The 22,182-nt window shown below is 52.8% G+C and overlaps 2 protein-coding genes across 6 annotated transcripts in view; one reads left to right on the top strand and one right to left on the bottom strand.

The window, feature by feature from the left end:
- Positions 1–3,852, bottom strand: part of PI4KA (phosphatidylinositol 4-kinase alpha) — a 94,989-nt gene extending 91,137 nt beyond the window's left edge. For 3 of the 4 annotated variants that reach the window (XR_009566541.1, XM_030836312.2, XM_060311175.1), the window contains exon 1: positions 3,660–3,827. Coding sequence is in view for 2 of the 4 variants with exons in the window: in XM_030836312.2 (XP_030692172.1) it covers positions 3,660–3,797 (138 nt within the window). In the remaining 2 variants the exon portion in view is untranslated. The other variant, XM_060311176.1, reaches the window with a different exon arrangement.
- A 110-nt stretch (positions 3,853–3,962) lies between these two features.
- SNAP29 (synaptosome associated protein 29) lies at positions 3,963–20,183 on the top strand. Of its 2 annotated transcripts, XM_030836316.3 has the most exons (6): positions 3,963–4,448; positions 9,258–9,454; positions 10,237–10,322; positions 11,758–11,856; positions 15,093–15,296; positions 17,691–20,183. In XM_030836316.3, exons 1-5 carry the CDS (start codon positions 4,014–4,016, stop codon positions 15,248–15,250), a joined length of 975 nt encoding a protein of 324 aa, XP_030692176.1. In that variant the 5' UTR covers positions 3,963–4,013; the 3' UTR covers positions 15,251–15,296; positions 17,691–20,183. The 2 variants fall into 2 exon arrangements, with proteins under 2 accessions (XP_030692176.1, XP_069903103.1); XM_070047002.1 differs by lacking the exons at positions 15,093–15,296; positions 17,691–20,183 and adding an exon at positions 14,980–15,015.
- The last annotated feature ends 1,999 nt before the right edge of the window (positions 20,184–22,182 follow it).

The following is a 22,182-nucleotide window of genomic DNA, read 5'->3' as shown; positions in this document are numbered from 1 at the left end:
CCCTTGGGTCTGGCTACCTGAACACAGCAGGAATCTGGTCACCAGACATGGGGCACAAGAGCACATGGGGGACTTGCAGCAAAACTGACTTGTTGCTGGTCACCTAAGCAATCAAATTAGGAGTTTCTTATTTACCTGGCCTAATGCATACCAATTAACAATAGGTGCTCAATAAATGTTTTCTGGATGAAAGAGAAAAATTAAGGAATTAAGGACAAGTAAAATGCACTCAGTAGTGATAGGCTTGGCTTCACGGCCTGGGGTTAGGGTGGGTGAATGGAGTAAGTCAAACCCACTGTGGCATGCCGAGGGACAAAGATAGGGTAAGTTGTGTCATTAATGAGTCCCAGTGCCACTGAAAGCATGTCAGGCTGCCTGAGCTCCCATGTCTGAGCTGAGGTGTCAGGTCTAGTTCAGAAAACAGCCTTCCTTGGGTCAACCCTATCTGCATCAGGCCCCACTCAGTCCTCTGTCTTCTCTGGAAAAAAGGAGGAGAAAGAGAAATGAAAACAAAGAAATGGGTGGGGGGTTTCAACACTCATCTCCCTGCTTAAGTCCCCAGCTTTCTTTTCCCAGGTGGGTACTCAGAAACTCTTTTACTCTTAAGAACCTCAAGAATCTTTCCCTTAGGAATGCTAAGGGCTTCTCATCAACTGTTTTAAAGTAGGGGAGCGCAGCAAGCAGACATACAGTACAGGACTAAATAGTAACAGTGATCCCAAGTATAATCAAGTCTCAAAATCGTAGATGAGGAGAAGAGGAATTCACTATTTCCGATGCAATCAGCCACCTACAGAAACCTCCTCTTGAGAAAGAAGTAGTTTTGGGTCCTCAGGACCACACACACATATATAGTCGTCCTTGCAGATAAATTTCATTACAGTGAAAGGATCCAAGCCAGAGAAACAGACACAGGTAGAGAGTCTGGAGAAAGCTGTGCAAGGGCTTCCTCTTGTCTCTCCCTCCTGTGAGGGTGCACCCCAAGCACACACCCCTTACAGCAGCAAGCAATGCAGTAACACGAGAGTGATGTCTGTGTCAAGATTTTTACTGGGGGCTGGTCATTTAGGCACTGCCTGCCTAGCAACCATCAAAATTCCAGATTCCCAGAAGGAAAGCAGGTGCTCACCATAAACCATGCTGCTTACACAGAGTCAGACACAGTGAACCATCCTGATCAGTTAGAGAATGGAAGGAACGGTTCAAGCACAAAGTTCCCGATGCCAGCCAAGGGCCAACCTCGCGAGCAAGCCCTTTTGAAGACAGCAGCCCCGGGGACTTCCCTGGTGGCGCAGTGGTTAAGAATCCACCTGTCAATGCAGAGGACATGGGTTTGATCCCTGGTCCAGGAAGATCCCATATGCCGTGGAGCAACTAAGCCCATGCGCCACAACTCCTGAGCCTGTGCTCTAGAGCCCGTGCACCACAACTACTGAGCCCGTGCGCCACAACTACTGAGCCCACATGCCAGAACTACTGAAGCCCATGCGCCTAGAGCCCATGCTCCACAACAAGAGAAGCCACCGCAATGAGAAGCCCGTGCACTGCAACCAAGAGTAGCTCCCGCTTGCCACAACCAGAGAAAGCCTGCACACACCAACGAAGACCCTATGCAGCCAAAAATAAATAAATCAATCAATTAATTAATTAATTTTAAAAAAAGAAAGAAAGACACTGGCAATAATAACCTAGTTTTTTGTTTTGTTTTGTTTCTTTTGTGGTACGCGGGCCTGTCACTGTTGTGCCCTCTCCCGTTGCGGAGCACAGGCTCCAGACGCGCAGCCTCAGCGGCCATGGCTCACGGGCCTAGCTGCTCCGCGGCATGTGGGATCTTCCCTGACCGGGGCACGGACCTGTGTCCCCTGCATCAGCAGGCGGACTCTCAACCACTGCGCCACCAGGGAAGCCCGCCTAGTTTTAATTTTTAAAAAAACAGCAGCCCGGGCTCTGTTAACTCTTTCCTGCTATGGTTTGTAAATGAGCCGATGAAACTGAATGGTATTAGGGAGCCCAACCTAAAAGCTGCTTTAATTCATTGTAAAACATTGTGTAATCTTGATTACCCAAGCATTACCATAAGATACAAAACTATGCTGCAGTTACAGAATGTTCTTGTGACTAGTGAAGAAGACTGAAGAAGGCGAGTTGAGCTGAAGGTGCATTTTTCAGTTACTGAGTGAGGAAGGGTGCTGCCACTCCTAGAGCCGCAGGACCCTCTTTAAGATCATCCAATTCCCTGCACCCTCTTCTCCAAGTCCAGCAAGCAAACTTCTGATACAACTTTTGGTCCTCCTCCTAAGAAGAGAATGTGCTGACTAGCTGGCATGGATTTGATTCCATAAAGCAGCACTGTGGTCCATCACTCAGCCTCATGCAATAACAGTGATCGTTCATTAGGCACCCACCTGCCTCCCTTTATTCATTCTGTCATTCTGTCAATCTTCGCAATACTTGTATCAAGTATGGCCCTTGTATTTTGCAGGGGAAAGCAGAGGATCAGACTGGTGAACTGACCTGCCCAGACTCACACGAATGTAAGTGAATGACACAGGATTTAAATTCAGGTGATCTTATGGCTACAACCCATAGTCTTTCCATTCTATTGTACTCCTCCTTTAACTAGAAGTCAGGCTGGCATCAGTCTCCCAAGACCTGCTCACTGTGCAAGTCTGAGAACCTACAAAGCCAAGGAAGGACGAGGTCACTCTGCCAAGGTGTGTGCAACAGCCTTTTAGCTTCACTTCCCTCACCAGAGCCATAAAACCACTCCCAAGCGCTCTTCTGCCGTCAGACAACGTTCTTTCCATCCACCAGGAAGCTGTAGGGAAGAATAATCCCATCCCTTCGTGCTCACTCATCATCACGCCCTGGTAGGGGAGGAAAGCTGCCCTTTACTGTCCACCTACTCTGAGCCTAACTCTGGGCCAGGCACTTTCTGCCTGAACTCATTTAATGCTCAAGAACCACTTCATTTCACAGATAAGGACACAGAAGCTCTGAGGGTTACAGGAACGTCCAAGACGACATACAGTGACGGTGCAGGGACGTTCCGACTCTAAAAGCTGCGTTTTTCCCACCGTCCCAGGCACTCTTGAGGCTGCCTTTCACCTTTCTCCCAAGATAAGGAACCCCCGGGGCCTGAATTCTTTTCTTCAAACACCCTCTCTCAGCCGGTCTAACGCCCCCTCTAGTCTCAGAGAAAAACAATGCGCAGCAAATGTGCGTCTCAGAAACCGCTTCCAGATACGCTACTTCACCCGCCCTTCACCACTGAGGGCAAAGCGCGGAAAAGCGCCCCTTCCCCGAGAACGGCAACGCCCCAGACTCAAGAAACAGAAGACAGGGCGAGTGGGGAGCCGACGCCAGGCTCGACCCCGGCCCTCGGCTCTGCCCGTGCCCCTCGCCGCCGCCCCCGCCCGGCGGTCACCAGGCGGCCCCGCGGCTCAGCCCGCCCGAGCTCACGGCCCCGCCCGCCACAGGGCCCCAGACCTCCGCCTGCCAGCTCCCCGGCCTTCGGCACCTAGCCGCGCCGGCTCCTCCCTCAAGAGCACCCCGCGCCCCCGGCAGCCGGGACCCCCTCGGCCTCCCGCAGACCCACGCCCCGCCTCCCGCGCCCCAGGCCCCTCCCCCTGTCAGCCCGCGCCCAGCCGCCGAGCTACCTTCTCCAGGGATGCCGGTCTCTGCACGGCCAGGGAGCGGGCCAGCGATAGGACCGTGTTGAAATAAAAACCCCGTGACGCGCCGGAGCCCGAGCCGGAGCCGCCGCCACCGCCTCCCCGGGCCGCGGCGGCCGCCATCACCACCCTGCGGCACCGCCCGCCGCCTTCCCTCACCGGGATCGCGACAGCCGAAGCTCACGGCGCAGGCGCGGCTCCATCCGGCCTCCCCGCCACGTGACCTCTCTGTTGCCGACGCAAGCGGGGCGTGGCCTCGGGCAGATCCACCGCTGGGGGGTGCCGGGAGCCGTGCGGCCTGCGGCGGTCGCGAGCGCCGGGCGTGGCCCCCTCCCCCCGATGCGGTGCACGATGGTCGGCTCCGAGGCAGGGCCTCCGCAAGCTTCTGGCGGAAGGAGTTTGCGCGGCGCCGGCTACGGGCGTACGGGAGCTTCTGTAGGTTCTCTGCGATACTGCAGCTGCCCCGTGGTCAGAGAGCGCCCCTCGCCTCGGCCGCGCCCGGCTCCTCCCGCCTGCTCCAGGCCGAGCGCTGGCGCCATGTCGGCCTATCCCCGAAGCTACAACCCGTTCGACGACGACGCGGAGGACGAGGGCGTCCGGCCGGCGCCGTGGACGGACAACCGCGACCTTGCGGACTGGCCCGGCGCTCCCGCCGACCGGCAGCAGGCCCTGCGGCAGGAGGTGTTGCGCCGGGCCGAGGCCACGGCCGCCAGCACCGGCAGGTCCCTGTCCCTGATGTACGAGTCCGAGAGGATCGGGGTCGCCTCCTCCGAGGTGAGTCCGCGGTCGCCGGGGCTCCTGGGGGCTCGACCGGTCAGCCAGGACGGGTCTTGTACTTTGGTGACTGGACGGTCGGTAACAATCTGTTAGCTACGTAGAGACGCGCGTTTTCACACCCGAAAGGGGCAGTTTGCCCCTGGCGATCTCCTGAGCTTAGTCCACAGGGTTGTTGTTTTTCTACGCGTCGTCAGGGGTCATTTCCACGCTGTTCGATCCAGGTAAGTAGGGATTCTAGACAGCAGACCCCGGGTTAGGGACGTGGAGGGTCTGTTTCTTTTACACATTCCCTGGACAGAAGCCTGGCCCGTGGCTTCAGCCCTTCCTCCTGGAGTGACCCAGCGAGGACTGTGCCTGCTGGTGTCAAGCGTCCGAGGAGATGGACCTTGGGTTCTTAACCGGCACTGAGCGCTCCTCCGCCTCGCTAGGAGGGGAGTGAAGGTCTTGTCTGCCTGGACACTGCTGAGTGCGCCGGAGCCCGAGTCTGGTCGAGTCTAGGGCCTTACGTTTCCTTCCTGATCCCGACGAAGATGTCCTAGAGAGACGGGGGCGGTCTGTGACTGCCGTCCCAGCTTAGCTTCTGCAGTTCTTCTTAACGTCCATAGGTGGTTTCAGAGAGTAGGACCTTGGGTAAGAGCTGTTCTTTCTTAGGCACCACATTCTCGCCTCAGCGTACTAATGACAGTTGTGTTGGGCATTTCTTTAGAAAGTTTTAAAAAATGTAATAACCTGTGATTGCTATATCAGCTAAAAATAATTCAATTTAAGCATTTGTAGTTATGGAAGCTAAAGCATCATGTTCTTCCCTGGGTCTCTTCGTAATTCTTTTCTCTGGGAAAGTTCCCTCTGACCTGGTCACTTACAGTCTTGGCCAGTCTTGAGGTCCATCCCATCATTCTCCCGTTACCAGCTCCTTGGGTTATCTCCCTTCCCTACTTCTCCTTATCACCCGATCTCTCAGTGGCCCACCTGCCTGTCTTTAGCCTCATTGAGGAAGTTTTGCTTGTGTCTACTGGATTCCTACATTACAGTCTAAATGGAAAATGTTGACTTAAATTTGGGAGGATTGCCTTAGGTCTTAGGGCCCAGGTGGAGGGGTCACTTGATTAAGGGTCCCAGGCCCAAGGAAGCCAACTAAGAACTGTTTAAAAAGCCATCTTTGGGGACTTTCCTGGTGGTCCAGTAGTTAAGACTGTACTTCCAATGCAGGGGACGCGGGTTCGATCACTGGTCAGGGAACTAAGATCCCACATGCCAAGCAGCACAGCCAAAAATAAAGACATCTTTGGCAACTGAGAACGGGTGAAGTAGGAAATCAGAGTGACAGAAAGTAGAATACTGTGGCAGAGGATACCCTGGATTCTGGCTTCTAAGGCTAAGGTGTAGCTAGGAGGAGGAGGAGGGACTTCCCGAGGAAGAGAAGAGTCACGCAAAGGCACTGGCCCAACGCCACAGCTCCTGAGCAGGAAAGTGTCGCCCAGGAAGCCTTCCAGGAAAGGGCCTGGAGGAGGAGCTTAGGACCCAGTACAGTCAGAGGGAAGGTCAGGAGTGCCAAAAACACAGAGGATAACGTTGTTTCATAAGGATTGTGGTGACAAACCCCATGCTGCCCCCAAAGTTCCTTCTTTCCTATAATGGGGACCATGAGAGCAAAGGCAGAGTGGCACCTCAGGCCGTGAGGCTTGGCATGGCCAAGCCAGGTGTTGCTGTGAGAGGTACGGTATGATCATGACTGAGCAGGTGACAGGCTCTGTCATCAGTGCGATTACACATGGAATTTTTCCAGGATTGAATCAGTTCTCAATTATTGGAGGCCCTGGGAGGCAGGAATGGTCAGCACCCCCGTCTCCACCCTACCCCATAATCTCCAAGTTGTCTTACTGTCTTTGAATCCCTTTCATCGCTCTTTCATTCCCCTGGGGGATTGGGGGGGGGTTGGTGGTGGCCTCTGTCCCAGCAGACCCACATCACCACTAAACTAACCTCCTAACTTAGACAGGTGCCCGTCACATACCCAGCTGAGAGGTGCCAAAACAGGACACATGTTTTAGACACTGAGGACTTGACTTTTTTAGGCCCAGCATGGCAGCAGCGGCAAAGTTACTTAGTCAGGTCACCTCTAGTGAAGGAGAGCTGCCCTTCTCCTGAGAAACCTGTAGGGTTCACCTCTCTGGAAGGCTCTCGCCTCAGGTCCTGACCCCACAGGATAGAGGAGAGGTGGGCCGGCCTGGGGAGCACAGTGCAGAACCATAGAGACTTGTAGGCCACATGGCTTTTCCACTTCTCAGGCATGATTTGTTTCTTCTTTTCTTTCCCTAAGGTATAATTTTTGTGAAGTGATAATCTAGTCACAGGGTTCAAAATTGAAATGATACAGAAGGCCGTGAAGGCTGCTCCCACCCGCTGCCCCCCTACCCCCTGCCACTCACCTTCTGTTCCTGCAGTGTCCCTGTGGAGATATTCTGTGTATAAAAACATGCTTAGGGCTTCCCTTGTGGCGCAGTGGTTGAGAGTCCGCCTGCCGATGCAGGGGATGCAGGTTTGTGCCCCGGTCCAGGAAGATCCCACATGCTGTGGAGCGTCTGGGCCCGTGAGCCATGGCTGCTGAGCCTGTGCATCTGGAGCCTGTGCTCCGCAGCGGGAGGGGCCACAACGGTGAGAGGCCCATGTACCGCAAAAAAACATGCTTATACTTATCTTTTTCTTTTTTTTTATAATTTTAACTTAAGAAGTGTTCTGTATATTCCACACTGCACGTTGCTTGACAAGGTGGAGGGCATTCCATAGCAACACGTGATGCGCTGCTCTTTTTTTTTTTTTTTGGCCACACCGAGTGGCTTGTGGGATCCTAGTTCCCCAACCAGGGATTGAGCCCAGCCCAGCAGTGGAAGCGCAGAGTCCTAACCATTGGACTGCCAGGGAAGTCCCATGCTCTTTCTGCGTCGTGGTCCCTCTAGTGGATGGCTTCTGTTTCTGCGACCAGTCCCCTAATGGTTTGCCTGTTTGTGTCCCACGTGGACGCAGTCTTCATGTGCCCTTTCACCACCCTGGCCAAGGAGACCGACCGCCTGCCCCCTCTGGCTGCTGAGCACGCGCCAGTGATGTTTTGTGGAGCCCAGGGTCTCAGTTCAGGGAGTCCAGCAACAAACCTTGGATGAGGGCCTGAGTGGCCAGCTTGGTTAGCATCAGCAGAAGGGGAGTCGGGCCAGGATGCTCTCAGCAGCCCGGCCAGCACATCCTGCACACGGTCTCGTGTGGGGCCCCCTCACCTCATTGAGTCTTTCCAGCACTCGACAGTCGCCAAACCCTGCTGGGCCTTCAGTTCAGAGAGGTGGGCCACGTGGGGACGGACACCTGTGCAGCCTGGGAACGGAGGCCATCGCAGCCCTCTGTTCTGGGTGTCCCTGTGAGTTGGGGTGGTGCCCTCATCCTCTGGGCAGACCCGTCCCCTCTCCAGGTGAGGGGCTGTACTGACCAGAGCCTCACCTCCAATGCAGCCCGGGCTGGTTTTGATGCAGCCAGAGTTCTTAGCACAACCCTATCCTGAAGCAGAAGCTGATGGAGGGAGACGATCAGCTGCTCGGTTAAGTAATTCCCAGTAGATTTTATAAAGGATCAGTGATTGAATTCGACTGTTAAAAAGTTCTGGGATCAAACTTGCTGGCTTCTTAGCTGTGAGGCACCTTGTGAGGCCGGGTCTTTACCGTCCAGGCAGGTCATACATCCCACACCAGCGCCGTGGCATCTGGCTGTGTCTGCTGCTCCTTTCTAAAATGTTCACCCGTGGCCTCCATGGTGTCTGGGAGACCTTGCTTTGCTGACCAGGAGTTGTGCTGGGGAAGCCCAGGGCTGTCTGCTCTGCAGCCTTCTGCCTCTGAGAGTGAGAAGTGCTGTTTAGAGGTGTTGTGGGGGTCCCCAAGAGCACCCTCAGGTTTAACGATTCCCTAGAAGGACTCAGAATTAGTAGAGCTGTTATACTCACGGTTGTGGTTTGTTACAGCAAAAGGATGCAGATTAAAATCCTCAAGGGAGACAAGCTGGTGGGCAGAGTCCAGGAGAGCAAGCACAGCTTCCCTTTGTCCCCTCTCTGTGGAGTTGTGTGTGCAGCCTGCACTCCCCCCACTGTGACGTGGGACATCCAGGAGGCACGGCTGCCCGCCTGGCTGACTAGAGTCTCCAGCCCCTCCAGAGGTCACACTGTGTGGCTCAAGGCCCCCCACCCTGTAAACCACATTGCTGGTGCAGACTGTCAGGCTGACCTGAGGACTCTGGGAAGCAAAGTCACTCTTCAGGCTAATACGAGGGCAAGGAGCCAGACAAGGCCTTTCTCGGGAACACACGGTATGAGCGGCCTGGGCAGCCTGCACATGCAGCGAGGGGCACCAACCTTTGCCCTTGGTGGTTCTCTTGCCACCTAAGACCACTCTACACTGTCACTCCTGCCGGGACGGAGCCCCGCATTCAAGCATGTTCCCCGCCAGCTCCTGCGTCCCTGCTGGTGCGTATGTGTGTCATGCTCCCTGGGAAGGGGAGCGACATTGATGGGGGTAACTCTCAAGTTTCTAGATTCAGCGTATCGACTCCAGATCAACCTCTGCCTGCTGGTTGTTCAAAACCAGAGTTTAATCGCAATCAGGACGAGACACTTAATGCTGGCACCTTCCCCTCCAGAGCTCGGGCGGGACTCAGGTTAGGGTGGGGGCTGCGCCATCCCCAAGTGCTGGCTGAGGATTTACAGAGAGCCTTCCTCTGCGGGTGACGGGGAGCTACAGAAGGTGCAATGCCATCACGTCTCATCCTCCCTAGGAACTCGTGCGCCAGCGAGGGGCCTTGGAGCGCACAGAGAAGATGGTGGACAGGATGGAGCAGGATCTGAAGACCAGCCAGAAGCACATCAACAGCATCAAGAGTGTGTTCGGAGGGCTCGTCAATTACTTCAGAACCAAACCCTCAGAGACCCCACCTGCGCAGAATGGCACCCTTGCCCCCCAGCCCAGCAGCAGGTGAGCGGTGCCCGTCTGGCCGGAGCAAAGCAGCAGAGGGGGGTTTAGTGCGGGTGGCCGAGCCTTTCAGGACACTTCTCATGCCTTAAAGGGACCAAAGGACCCTGAAAGTTACTCACTGGGAGGGATTTGTCTTCAGACATTTTGAAACAAGAAGCGTTCTCCACTGCTCTTGATTGTGTGATGTGACCGCTGTTCAGTCTGCAAACTGTGCGTGAATTGGGTCTCCATAAATTACTGCTCCTGGTAATTTGAAAGAGAGAATGTTCACTCTAATCAGTATAAATGTGACTCACTTCACAGAATTTTTGCTTTAAAAAGTTTTCATGTCCAGCTTCCCCATATCTAATTCAAGTTGCCCATTGATTATCATTTTAAAATCAGAGATTATTTTCCTCAAAGTTTTTGGCTAGAGGTATAATAAAATCATACTGCAATTTTGGCTGGCATATAAATGCCATGTGTTCAAACGTAAAATAATTCAGTTTCTGCTAAAACATGATTGTTGCTCATATGTCAGATCATTGTATCTGTCTTTTATTATAAAGACAATATCACCACATTACAGAAAATCTACACCTTACCTACCGTAACACAAAGAATGTAGGTTGCTCCCCTTATTCAGTGTTTTCATAATTGCAGTTAGAATATTCATTTGGCTTTGTATCTTGGTCAGAAGAGGCATTTGATTTTCTCACATGGGCACTGTTAGAAAAGACTGCACTGTCACAGGTGCTTTTCCTTTCTAAAAGTTTTCTTCTTCTCGTAACTTTTATCCAAAGATTGAAAGAAGCCATAAGTACAAGTAAAGACCAGGAGGCACAGTACCAGACCAGCCACCCAAACCTCAGGAAGCTCAATGACTCAGGTCAGTGCTCCCACCCACACACGGGTTCTGCGGGGACACCTTGCACTGGGTAGGGGCGTCGGGGGCCTCAGTGCCTCTCTCAGGGAGCAGGGGGTGTGCGTTATGGCAGGTTCAGCCCTGCTCCCCCATGGAGGGAGGGATAAGGGAGTGGGAGCCTGGCCTGTATAGCTCTGAGATCTTCAGGCAGGGAAACACCTATGCTGAGTAGGATATGACCCCCCGGACATCCACGCCTTAATCCCCAGGCCCCAGGAATATGTCAGGTCACATGGCAAAAGGGGAATCGTGGTCGCAGAGGGAAGTACAGTTGTTGATCGGCTGACTTGAGTTGGGGAGATTATCCTGGGTTTTCCGGTTGGACCCAGTGAAATCGCAAAGGTCCTTTGCAAGTGGGAAGGAGGCAGAGGAGAGAGTGATGGAGTGAGAGGTTTGAAGGTGCCGGGCAGCTGGCTCTCAGGTGGAGGAGGGGCCGCTGCTAAGGATTGACCTCCAGGGGCTGGAAGGGGCCGGGAATCGGATTCTCCCTAAGTGCCTCCAGGGGAACCAACCCCACTGACACCTGGGTCTGAGGACGGGGAGACCCAGGTTGGACGTCTGACTTCCAGAACCAAAGGATGGTTTGTGGTATTTTGTTGCAGTGACAGAAGGAGGCTAATGTAGCCCCTGAGCCCCAGTGGGCGCAGAAGCGGCCGTGTGGACAAGGAGTGTGAGATAGGAGGTGTTTTGTGTCAGATCGTCCCATTAATATCAAATGATGGGCCCAGAAACATCCCTCATCTGGAAAGGAATCAAGGCCTCCCGGGGGCTCTGTCGACCCCTAGAGAGCCAGGCACATTGGAAGTAACCAGATGCTTCCTGTGCCGCCTGCGGGCACAGCCGAGGGGAGGCCTGGCGGAGGAGGGCCCGGAGGTTCATCTGGGAAGGCAAAAGCTGCAGAGGAAGTGGGAGAAGACTGTGCGCTGAGGGGCTTCCGTAGGCCATGCTGAAGGAGAGACCCCAAGTCTAGAAAGAGATGGTCCCCAGAAGACATACCCTGGGTGACAGGGCTTTTCTGTGTGCAGTTGGAAACTGAGGTTCAGAGAAGATTTCTGGGGGCAAATGTGCATCATTTAACGTTTCTTTTTCCGGAGCCTGTGTGGGTTTGCGTGGTGGCTGCTCCAACTGCCATACCATTACGTGCATGAATCTCTTTCCTGAGCTCGAGGGTCCGTGGCTGACCAGGTGACCCATAGGCTGGGGTTCTTTGATCTCCGAGGGGCTGCCCTCAGGAAGCGTCTCCCTCCCGCCCCTTCCCTGTCCCGCCTGCCTCTCTCAGTGGCCTCAGAACCAACCGCCTTAGTCCTTCCACCCGTTTTCCAGATTAAGATGAGTTTTGTGAAGCGGCATTTCAAGTGTGTCAGTTAACCGTCCTCCTGGTGTTTCTTTGTCAACTCAGACTCCATCCCTGGAGGGGCCGATTCTGCCGTGAGCTCCGAGGCTTACCCAAGGAACCCGCACCTGCGCACCTGTCACCAGAGGATTGACAGCAACCTCGGTAAGACCAGAGCACCGCCACCAGCACCACGGCTTGCGTGCACCGGGGCCCCCCGTTGTCCACCCCTGCACACACACACGCACGTGCGCGTGTGCAACATCCCAGCCCCTCGCCCTCTCTGGGGTCTGCCCGCTTGTCTCCGTCCCCACCTCTTGTCTGGGAGGTGACAGCGACAGGGTCAGGGTCTGGGGACTACGCTGTGCAGCCTGGGCTCTGCCCACCCCCCTCACCACCCGGCCATGCCACCCTGCTTCCTCCGTGTGCCCTGGGCTCGGGCAGAGTCAGGTGAGCAAAACTGGAAGGCTCGTGGGAGGCGGCCCAGCAGGTCAGGCATACATGGGGCCAGCAGCACCTTGGCCGCGTGGCCAGGCACCCTGCTTCCTGGGCCTCGGGCTCCAGGGCGCCCTGTTGTAACCACATACCTGCTGGCTTCTCTGGTGTCTCCCTAACCAGTCTCCAGAAACACAGGAGAAGTTCAGTTTTGTCCCTACTTTACACCCAGGGCCCAGAAGGCGAAAATGGAGAGAGGAGGGGGTTATTTGCAGTCGGGTGGAGGAGTTGGCCCCTCAGCAGCCCCCTCTGACCTTTGCTTCCTGCGTGTGAACCTCCCCCATGGCCACCCAGGTTGCTTGCCAACCCTCCTTCCCCTTAGGGGATGGCAAAGAGGGTGAGACAGAAAGGAATGCTTCCCCTGCTCTCTCCTCCCAGGGGACACGGGCCCCCAGCTCTCCCAGGGCAGTGCCGACTCCAGCAGCCCGGGCTACTGGTACAGACAACACGTGAGGCAGACCCACATCCTTTATTTAACCTTCATTTAACCTTTGTTTCTCAGCACATAGACTCATTGTAGAAAACTGTGAAGTTAGGCAAGTGCCCTAAGGAAACCAACACCCAAATTCCACCGTCCAGCAGTGACAACTGCTTTGGTGTCATTCCTTCTGTTTCTCCACCCTGAACCTCAACTGCTGTCTGCCCTTGGAGCTCAGGGGCACCCCGGAGGTCACTGCTTGCTTGTCCTCTGGACTCGGCCCTGGAGCCGAAGGCATCAGGCAGAGGGTGTATCTGCCAGGCCTGACTCCAGAGAAACACAGGGACTGGCGGGCCCCCCATCCTCCCCACCAAAGGTTTCCCCACCAAGAAAGGCTGGCACTGGTGCCTGCTGGGGGGAAGACCTATTGCAGGGGGCGAGATTCAGGAATGCAGGGAGTGCAGCAGGAAGAAGACCAAGGACAGCCTACCCCAGAGGCTGAGGGTGTGCATTGGGACGGCAGGGTGAGCGGGACACAGAGCAGCGCAGGGGACCCCAGCACAGCCGTCCATGGGCCCTGCTGATGGGGCCACACCACTGCCCCGGGCAGGTCCCTCTGCCTCCTGGACGCCCGGCCCTGCTGGCGGTCCCTTGCCAGGCGGCCCTCCCTGATCCAGCTTCTCACCGCAGTGCAGCTCCTTGTGGGTCCCAAGCCGTCCCAGCTGCCGGCAGCTCCATGAGACCTGGGTGGCCTTACAGCTGTCAGTGTCCATGGGACACGGGCACAGGCTTTCTTTTCTTTTCTTTTCTTTTCGTTGTTTTTGTTGCGTTGGGTCTTTGTTGCTGCATGCCGGCTTTCTCTAGTTGCAGAGAGCGGGGGCTACTTTTTTTTTTTTTTTTGCAGTACACGGGCCTCTCACCGCTGTGGCCCCTCCCGCTGCGGAGCACAGGCTCCAGACGCGCAGGCCCAGCGGCCATGGCCCACGGGCCCAGCCGCTCCGCGGCACACGGGATCCTCCCGGACTGGGGCGCAAACCCGCATCCCCTGCATCGGCAGGCGGACTCCCAACCACTGCGCCACCAGGGAAGCCCCGGGGCCTACTCTTTGTTGCAGTGCACAGGCTTCTCATTGCAGTGGCTTCTCTTGTTGCAGAGCACGGGCTCTAGGCATGCAGGCTTCAGTAGTTGTGGCACGCGGGCTCAGTAGTTGTGGCACATGGGCTTAGTTGCTCTGTGGCACGTGGGATCTTCCTGGACCAGGAATCGAACCCGTGTCCCCTGCATTGGCAGATGGATTCTTTTTTTTTTTTTTTTTTTTTTTTTTTTTGCGGTACGCAGGCCTCTCACTGGACACGCAGGCTCAGCGGCCATGGCTCATGGGCCCAGCCGCTCCGCGGCATGTGGGATCTTCCCGGACCGGGGCACAAACCCACGTCCCCTGCATCGGCAGGCAGACACTCAACCACTGCACCACCAGGGAAGCCCTGGCAGATGGATTCTTAACCACTGCGCCACTAGGGAAGTCCCAGGAAGACCATTTCTAAAAAATCTGATTCTGCTTAGATTTATGGTGCCATTGCCAGCTATTTGTGTATTTTGACCTTTTTCACTTAATGTTTTATCTTTAACTTACTGAAAAGGCTTACAAAGCACCACCTCTTCTGTTTTCCCCCAGCTCTTTCCTAGTAAAAGGGCAGAAAGCAGCTCTGGATGTGACCCCGTCCCCATACCCTGTGCACATGCACACACACATTCAGGGCACACACATGCGCGCGCGCGCGCACACACACACACACACACACACACACACACACACACAGGGAAGGGGCTTTATATTCATCTGGACAGAGTCAGTCACGTCACGACTCCCCTCTGCGGTCTGCACAGCCCCATCAGGGGACCCCGGGCCCCTTGGCTGGTCTCCTCCCCACTCATGGTCAGTTCTTTCTTTGTCACTGTGCTAAGGAAGCCCTTCACATACTCGAGGCTGACCGTGTTCTTATAGAATTTATTTCTCTTAAAAATGAATTGAGATTGATTTTTACAACTTTTTTAAAAGAAGGGAAATACTTATTATAAAGACTGGAAAAGCCTGAGCTGTATCTCAGATGTGTTTCCAAATGGGGGTCTTCCTCTTTGCCACTCTGGACCTGTGCTTGACCCAGCTTTAGGGAGCTGGGGATGTAAGGTTCAAAGGCAGCTGAAAGGTGTGTGGCTCTATATGAATTTCTAAAATAAACACCGTGTACTAATAGTGGGTGTCCTGGTGGGTGGCAGGGAGGAGTGGCTTTCCTGTTAAGCGCTACTGCTTTCTCTTCACTTGCGCATGTTTTGGAGCATGTAACCAACGCCCTGGCATCTGGCCTGTCTTCCAGGAAGGAGGGGTCAGTGACTGCAGTGCTGCCGAGCCCATGGGGGGAGCATCTGGGGTTGCAGGTCCCGATGCTGTGACTTGGCTCAGGCCCGTGTGTGCTCTCCTGTCCCGCAGATGAACTGTCCGTGGGCCTGGGCCGGCTGAAGGACATCGCCCTGGGGATGCAGACAGAGATTGAGGAGCAGGACGACATTCTTGACCGCCTCACAACCAAAGTGGACAAGTTAGACGTCAACATCAAGAGTACAGAGAGGAAAGTTCGGCAGCTTTGAAGACGGAGGCGGATTTCCACTCCATCGTGATGAAAAGATTTGAAAGGTCTTCTTTTAAACGCCCAAGAAATTTCAGTTATTACTTTAGAATGTGATTTCACATGTGTTTGCAAATGTTGTAACAGAGTGGGTCTCAAAAGAGGTTTTGTTGTAGAGAAAGCATGTGCCCCACTTCTCTGAGGGCCCTGACTAGAGGTGTGCGGGCAGAGTGGTGGTCATGCCGGCCTCTGCTTCCGTCTGTTGTGCTTCTCGTCCCCAGGCCTCCGCGAGGTAGAGCGCTGAGGGCCATGTGACCCGTGTTTGTGGGCATCCTTCTCCCCCCGACCCCCACGAGCACATTGTGATGCTCTGAGCCCCTTGGCAGGCGTTTGATTTTAGTAGGAGGGGGTTCAGACCAGCCCTGCTCACTGTGACGCCTGGAAGCACATAGGGAGCTAGGTGAGCCCCGCTGCCCCTGCACAGGGTCAGGAACACATTCTGCCCTGGCTGGAGGCTCCCTGGCCCGCTGTCTGAGGCCTGCAGAGCGTGAGAGAGGAGCATCACACAGACGTGCTCCACCAAGCTCCCTGCCCTCAGGTCATCTGGACCAGGCCCCCCATCCAAACATGTTTACTCGGTGCCTGGGGTCCCCTGGCCCATCCAGGATTCCCACCCACTCTTCTGTGCTGCTGGCAACATGCCTTGACCCATCACTTGATTCTCTGGCCCCAGTTTTAGGACTGGAGCTCCACTAATGACACTGACTGTGCACAGAAGGATATGGCTTTAAAAAAAGCCCAGATGTTATCATTCTACCTGGCCTAGCTTGTTCTCTCTTCATTTTACAAAAAAAGAGAATCATTTAAAAGTACTAATTAAAATTTATTTCTGTACTTAAAGGAATTTCTTGATGTTGGTACCTCCAACAAAATAATTGAAGCCACGAGGTCCTGGTCTTTTTAAAAGCAAATAAATTAAAATATTTTGAAGATGGTGAAAGGGACTGATTTTAATAAGACAGATTAGGTTGGAAACCTTAAAATCACAGTGCCTTTCACCCTGAAACCTGGCCCCGGCACGGTGACCTTCACCACTTTGGTTCAGTAGAATATAAACAAAGTCCCTTAAAGCAAAGGAACGTCTTTAAGGGGCAGCAGCAATGCAACAGCGTTTATGTAGCAATTCAAATATAAAAGTTCCATTCCATAATGCCTGACTTTCCTAAAAACACTGACAGCCTCTGTGGGCAGATACATCTTTCTGTCATGTTCCAGCCGCCCTGCGAGTCTGACCCACATCACTGGGAATGTCACAGGGCGTTTGGATGCTGTGGAAGGTAATCAGACCCACATCTGCTTATCACAAGCCCATCATGGTTGTTCTCCTGGTAACTGGAAAAAGGAAGAATTTTACATGTCCACCCGGCCCACACTGAACGAGTTCACAGGGCTTCCAGCAAAAAGGCTGCTCCAAAGCGTGACACCAGGATGCAGGGCAGCCTGGGGGTGCCCGTCCACCCGGCATGTTCCAGGGTTTTCCTCCCTGACGCCTTCCTCAATGGGTGTCATGATAACTGTTCCTGCTCCTTGCCCTCAGGCATAGACACGTGGAGATTAGTCAGCACGCCTAGACCTGAGCTTCTCCGTTCAAATAAATACAGACAAAGGCCACTTGCAAACACTGTCTGCAGCCCTCCTCTCACATAATGGGGTTAGTGATTTAACCAATTTGAAGCAAAGTAGCACCTTATTTTGTGTCTTTTGTTGGATTGATGAAGCCCATCACCACCACCCCCTTTTTTACCCCAAGCTGTGGAGGGAGAGTTGCCCTCACTCTTCTAGAAACGTTTCCCTCACACATGTCTCCCCGTATATTTGGTTCTGTTCTTGTTCAGATCCTTCATTCTAAAGCCTGGGCCAAGGGCCTGTCTCATCCTCGTGCTGGGCAGCATCTCTACCGGGTCCCCACCTGCTCCTGCACCCACTGAGGGCCAGTGGCTGCTGCTTCACACAGCAGAGCCGCTCACACTTTCAGAGAACAAAGCAGGACCAGAGGAGCCTCCAGGACCTGCGTGTGGTAACTGTGAGCAGAGGAAAACTCTGCCCTCTGGACGCACGTGTCAGGGAGAAATGGGGGTACCCGGCCGGGGTTGTCCTTCTTGCCACATGGGGTCCAGAAGACAGATCTGGAATTCCATGGTCAACCTGGAAACAAACTGTGCCTTCCAAAAAGTGGCTTTTCTAACTCAAGGTTGGTTACATGTTAAGTGTGCTCCTAACTTAACAATAAGCGCGTTTTCCTTCGGAGGAACTTTTTAACGTAGTGATTTGTAGTTAACAGTGGCAAGTTGCCTCGTGGACGTCTTTTTTGTGTTATATAGGAAAGGAGACCTGAATTTACCTCAGGTGGCAAGAATGGAAGTACATAAGTGCTTTTTTTTTTTTTTTTTTGTGGTACGCAGGCCTCTCACTGTTGTGGCCTCTCCCGTTGCGGAGCGCAGGCTCCGGATTCGCAGGCTCAGCGGCCATGGCTCACGGGCCCAGCAGCTCCGCAGCACGTGGGATCCTCCCGGACCGGGGCACGAAACTGCGTCCCCTGCATCGGCAGGCGGACTCTCAACCACGGCGCCACCAGGGAAGCCCACATAAGTGCATTTTAATTTCTCTTTCTTTAACTTCTTTTTGTGAATATGTGATTTTAAGTGTACACCACAGCAATTTAGTAAAAATCTTATACTTTGCCTACATAGGCCTTTTCTGCAGAATTTTTAAAGTTACCAATGTTGTTAAGCGTCTTCAGCTCTGATGGGTGAAATGTGTACAAAACGATGAGCGAGTCATTAAAAGTGCACATGGGAGGAGGAGCTTCTGCTCAGAGTGTGTCAGAGCAGCTCTTGTACTTCATGCCTTCTACTCAACAAATGACCATATTCCTTAAAATAAAATGTGAAGTTGTTTTTTAATCAAACTTTGCCTCCTGTGAGGTCCTTTTCAAAGAGCTGGTGTCGGGGGGGAACCCTTCTTGTTGAGTCCTCAGGTGTTTGGTTCTGGCTGCCACGTCTCGTGCTTCTTGAAAGCCTGTCAATCCATCTGTCCTGCCTCCCGGTGCCTCTGCAACGCTGTCCAGCTCAGGGCTTGGCACACCCTCAAGGTCCAGAGAGTAGATGTTTTAGGCTCACAGGCCAAACAGTATCTTCACGTCATCTTCTCTGTGTCCATCCCTAATGACCTCACTTTAAGTTAATTACCTCTGTAAAGACCCTGTCTCCAAATGTCACGTTCTGAGGTTCTGGGGGTTTAGGGCTTCAACATATTAATGTGGAGGGGGGTGGCAGGAACGTGACATCTGACAGCCTTTATCTCCTTGGTGGGAACAGAGAAAGAGGACGGTAGAGGTGGATCATCAGGGAAAGGCTGTCGAAGGCCCAGCTGAGATGGGGACTCAGAAGGACCCTAGTAATTAACACCTTTTATAGAGTTTTTTAAATAGTGGGGTTTCCAGCCCTGGAGTCACCAGGTGCTTTCGTGGCTGGAGTTCAAGAGCAGGCCTCCTGCCTGGGGCTGCCAGCAGAGCCGAAGAAGGCAAGTGAGAAGCCAGAGCTCTGGCCTGAGGCCTCGGGAGAGGGTCTGGCTCCTTGATTGGATCACCAGGCTGAAGTGTGGGCGCTGGCCCTGGAGCTTGGAGCAGAGGATGACTGACACAGATCTTTGCACTTTAGTGCCTCGGATTCTCCCAGAAGAATTCTCCTGAAGTCTAGGCAGGACCCGACTTGAAAGTAGGCCAAGAGCCAGGAGTGAAGCAAGTCGCATGAACGTGCACAACACTGCTTCCCCCACAGAGGTGGATTTTAGGGCTTTGGACCCGCAAAGGCCAGAGACAAACCTCAAACCAGGGGCACCTCCAGGCCATTTAGAAATTAAGTCAAAATCAAGTTCTGCTAGGGTTTGATTGACTTTGTTTTAACATTTTACTTTGAAGTTTCAGTTCTTGGAGACAGGCTGGTGCTAATCATGCCAACCCACCACTTAAAAACCTGCTCTGGGGCTTCCCTGGTGGCGCAGTGGTTGAGAGTCCGCCTGCCGATGCAGGGGACGCGGGTTCGTGCCCCGGTCCGGGAAGATCCCACATGCCGCGGAGCAGCTGGGCCCGTGAGCCATGGCCGCTGAGCCTCCACATCTGGAGCCTGTGCTCCGCAACGGGAGAGGCCACAACAGTGAGAGGCCCGCATACCGCAAAAAACAAAAACAAAAAACCTGCTCTGGTTCCCACCATGGTTACAACAACAGTGCTTTTAGGGGAGCTAGCACATGATACTACTTCCACAGCCCCAAGTGGGGGTTCCAGGCCCACAGGCCAGAGCGGGCCAGTTTCTTACAGAGACTCACCAAAGTAACAATGACTATTTAATTTTATTTTTTATTATTTATTTATTTTTGGCCGCACCCCACGGCTTGCAGGATCTTAGTTCCCCAACCAGGGATTGAACCCAGGCCCCAGCAGTGAAAACACCGAGTCCTAACCACTGGGCCACCAGGGAATTCCCAACAACGACTTTTTAAATGAGCTAGAAGGCCATAATTACTCATTTACAACAAGAAATATAATTGTCAAACAATTTAAGCTGGAGTGTAAGCTGCAAAGTCGATGGGACTCTGGAGCTTGTGCCCAGTGCAGGGTGAGCACTCAGCAGGTTTCTGTAAATGAATGGCTTAAAAAAAAACGAAGGTCAGAGGGGAGTGAAATTCTTGTCCAGTGGGTACGTGAAAATGTGCTCAACATCAGTAGCCATCAGGGAAATGCAAGTCAAAACCACAATGAGCTATCACCTCACACCTGTCAGAAAGGCTGTCATCAAAAAGAAAACATAAAAAGTGCTGGTGAGGGGCTTCCCTGGTGGCACAGTGGTTAAGAATCCACCTGCCAATGCAGGGGACACGGGTTCGATCCCTGGTCCGGGAAGATGCCACATGCTGCGGAGCAGCTGGGCCCGTGAGCCATGGCCGCTGAGCCTCCACGTCCGGAGCCTGTGCTCCACAACGGGAGAGGCCACAACAGTGAGAGGCCCGCGTACCGCAAAAAAAAAAAAAAAAAAGACAACAAATAAAAAGTGTTGGTGAGGATGTGGAGAAAAGGGGAGACCCCTGTGCGTGGTTGGTGGGAATGTGAACTGGTGCAGCCACTGTGGAAAACAGTGTGGAGGTTCCTAAAAAAGTTAAAAATAGAACTATCATATGATCCGGCAATTCCACTTCTGGGTATTTATCCAAAGGAAACGAAATTACTATCTTGAAAAGGTATCTGAACCCCAATGTTCACTGCAGCACTATTTACAATAGCCAAGATGTGGAAGCAACCTAAATATCCATCGACAGATGAATGGAAAAAGAAGATACGAGATACACACACACCCGAATATTATTCACCCATAAAAAATAAGGAAACCCTGCCATTTACAATAAAATGGATGGAACGTGAAGGCATTATGCTAAGTAAAATAAGTCGGACAGAGAAAGACAAATACTGTATGATCTCATTTATATGTAGAATCTAAAAAAAACAAAAACAGGTTCTTCCCTGGCGGTGCAGTGTTTAGAACTCAGTGCTTCCACTGCACGGGGCACAGTCGATCCCTCGTCAGGGAACTAAGATCTTGCAAGTCACGTGGCGGAGCCAAAACAAATAAATAAATAACAAAATAAAATAAAAACAGAGAACAGGGTAGTGGCTGGCAGAGGTGGGGAATGGGGGTGGGTGAAATGGGTGAAGGTAGTCATAAGGCACAAACTTCCAATTATAAATAAGTTCTAGGGATGTAATGGGCAGCATGGCAACTGTACTTAACAACACTGGATTGTGTATTTGTATACTGCATACTTGAAATTTGCTGAGAGTATAAATCTTAAAAGTTCTCATCACAAGAAAAAAATGGGGGGAGAGGGATAATTGGGAGTAGGGGATAAAAAAATTAGAAAGAAAATTGAAACATATGAGGTGATGTCTGTTAACCAAATTTATCATGATGAAGGGAGCTCAGCTCGGTGCTCTGTGATGACCTAGATGGGTGGGATGGGGCGGGTGGAGGGAGGTCCAGGAGGGAGGGGATATAGGTATACATATAGCTGATTCACTTCATTGTACAACAGAAACTAACACAACATTGTAAAGTAATTACATGCCAATAAAAATAAATAGGTAAAAATAAATTTTAAAAATTTATCACGGTGATCATTTCACTATATATACATATATTGAAACATGTTGTACACCTGAAACTATTACAAGGTTATGTGTCAATTATGCCTCAGTTAAACTGGGGAGGGGGAGTGAAATTCTCACTACCGCTGCAAAGCCCATTCCCTCCCTGCAGGAAGGCTGTTGGAGAAGCCAGGTTAAAATCAGAAGATCTCTTGGTGCTTAGTCCTCTGTAGACTGAGCACCGCCAGGCAGGGCTGTGTGGTTTTCACCTTTGCACCCCCCCCCAGCTCCCAGAAGATGCTCAGCACACATGGGCCAAGTGTATTCACCCCCTAAAAGTCCATTATCTCAGGATCTTAGAAAGGGCTTCTTTCCTGAATTCCGGTAAGGGGCAGTTTTAGTCTGGTTTTCTTGAATATCTACCCAGAAGTCATTTTTCTTCTTCCTGATGCCAAAGCCCCAGTCTTGTTCAGTGCAAGTCAGGCAAGGGTGGCCACTCTTGCCCGGTCGCTTTAAGAATAAGAATGTGACCCAATGGGTCATGGGTCAGGGATGGGAAGGGGAATCTCTCTGGAGGTTTCCAGAGGAAGTGCTCTTTGCTCTTAAAAAGGGATACAAATGAACAACAGTCCTTCCTCCACTGGGCCTCGTCATGACTGGATTGGGTGAGGCCTGGGGTAATTGCAGCCACCTAGCCGCCAGCCAGAGGATGAAGCCAAAATATGAAGGTATTTAGACCAAGAAAATCAGAGGAGGAC

Source organism: Globicephala melas, chromosome 13 (assembly GCF_963455315.2).
Source record: "Globicephala melas chromosome 13, mGloMel1.2, whole genome shotgun sequence".
NCBI lineage: Eukaryota > Metazoa > Chordata > Mammalia > Artiodactyla > Delphinidae > Globicephala > Globicephala melas.
The sequence above is the reverse complement of the archived record's forward strand: the minus strand, read 5'-3'. Positions and strand labels throughout refer to the sequence as shown.

Excerpts from the sequence above, each read along its gene's own strand:
- SNAP29 (XM_030836316.3), top strand. The coding sequence starts at position 4,014 with ATGCGGTGCACGATGGTCGGCTCCGAGGCAGGGCCTCCGCAAGCTTCT. Across the intron at positions 4,449-9,257 it reads TCGGGGTCGCCTCCTCCGAG|GAACTCGTGCGCCAGCGAGG; the intron begins GTGAGTCCGCGG and ends CATCCTCCCTAG. Across the intron at positions 10,323-11,757 it reads CAGGAAGCTCAATGACTCAG|ACTCCATCCCTGGAGGGGCC; the intron begins GTCAGTGCTCCC and ends TTGTCAACTCAG.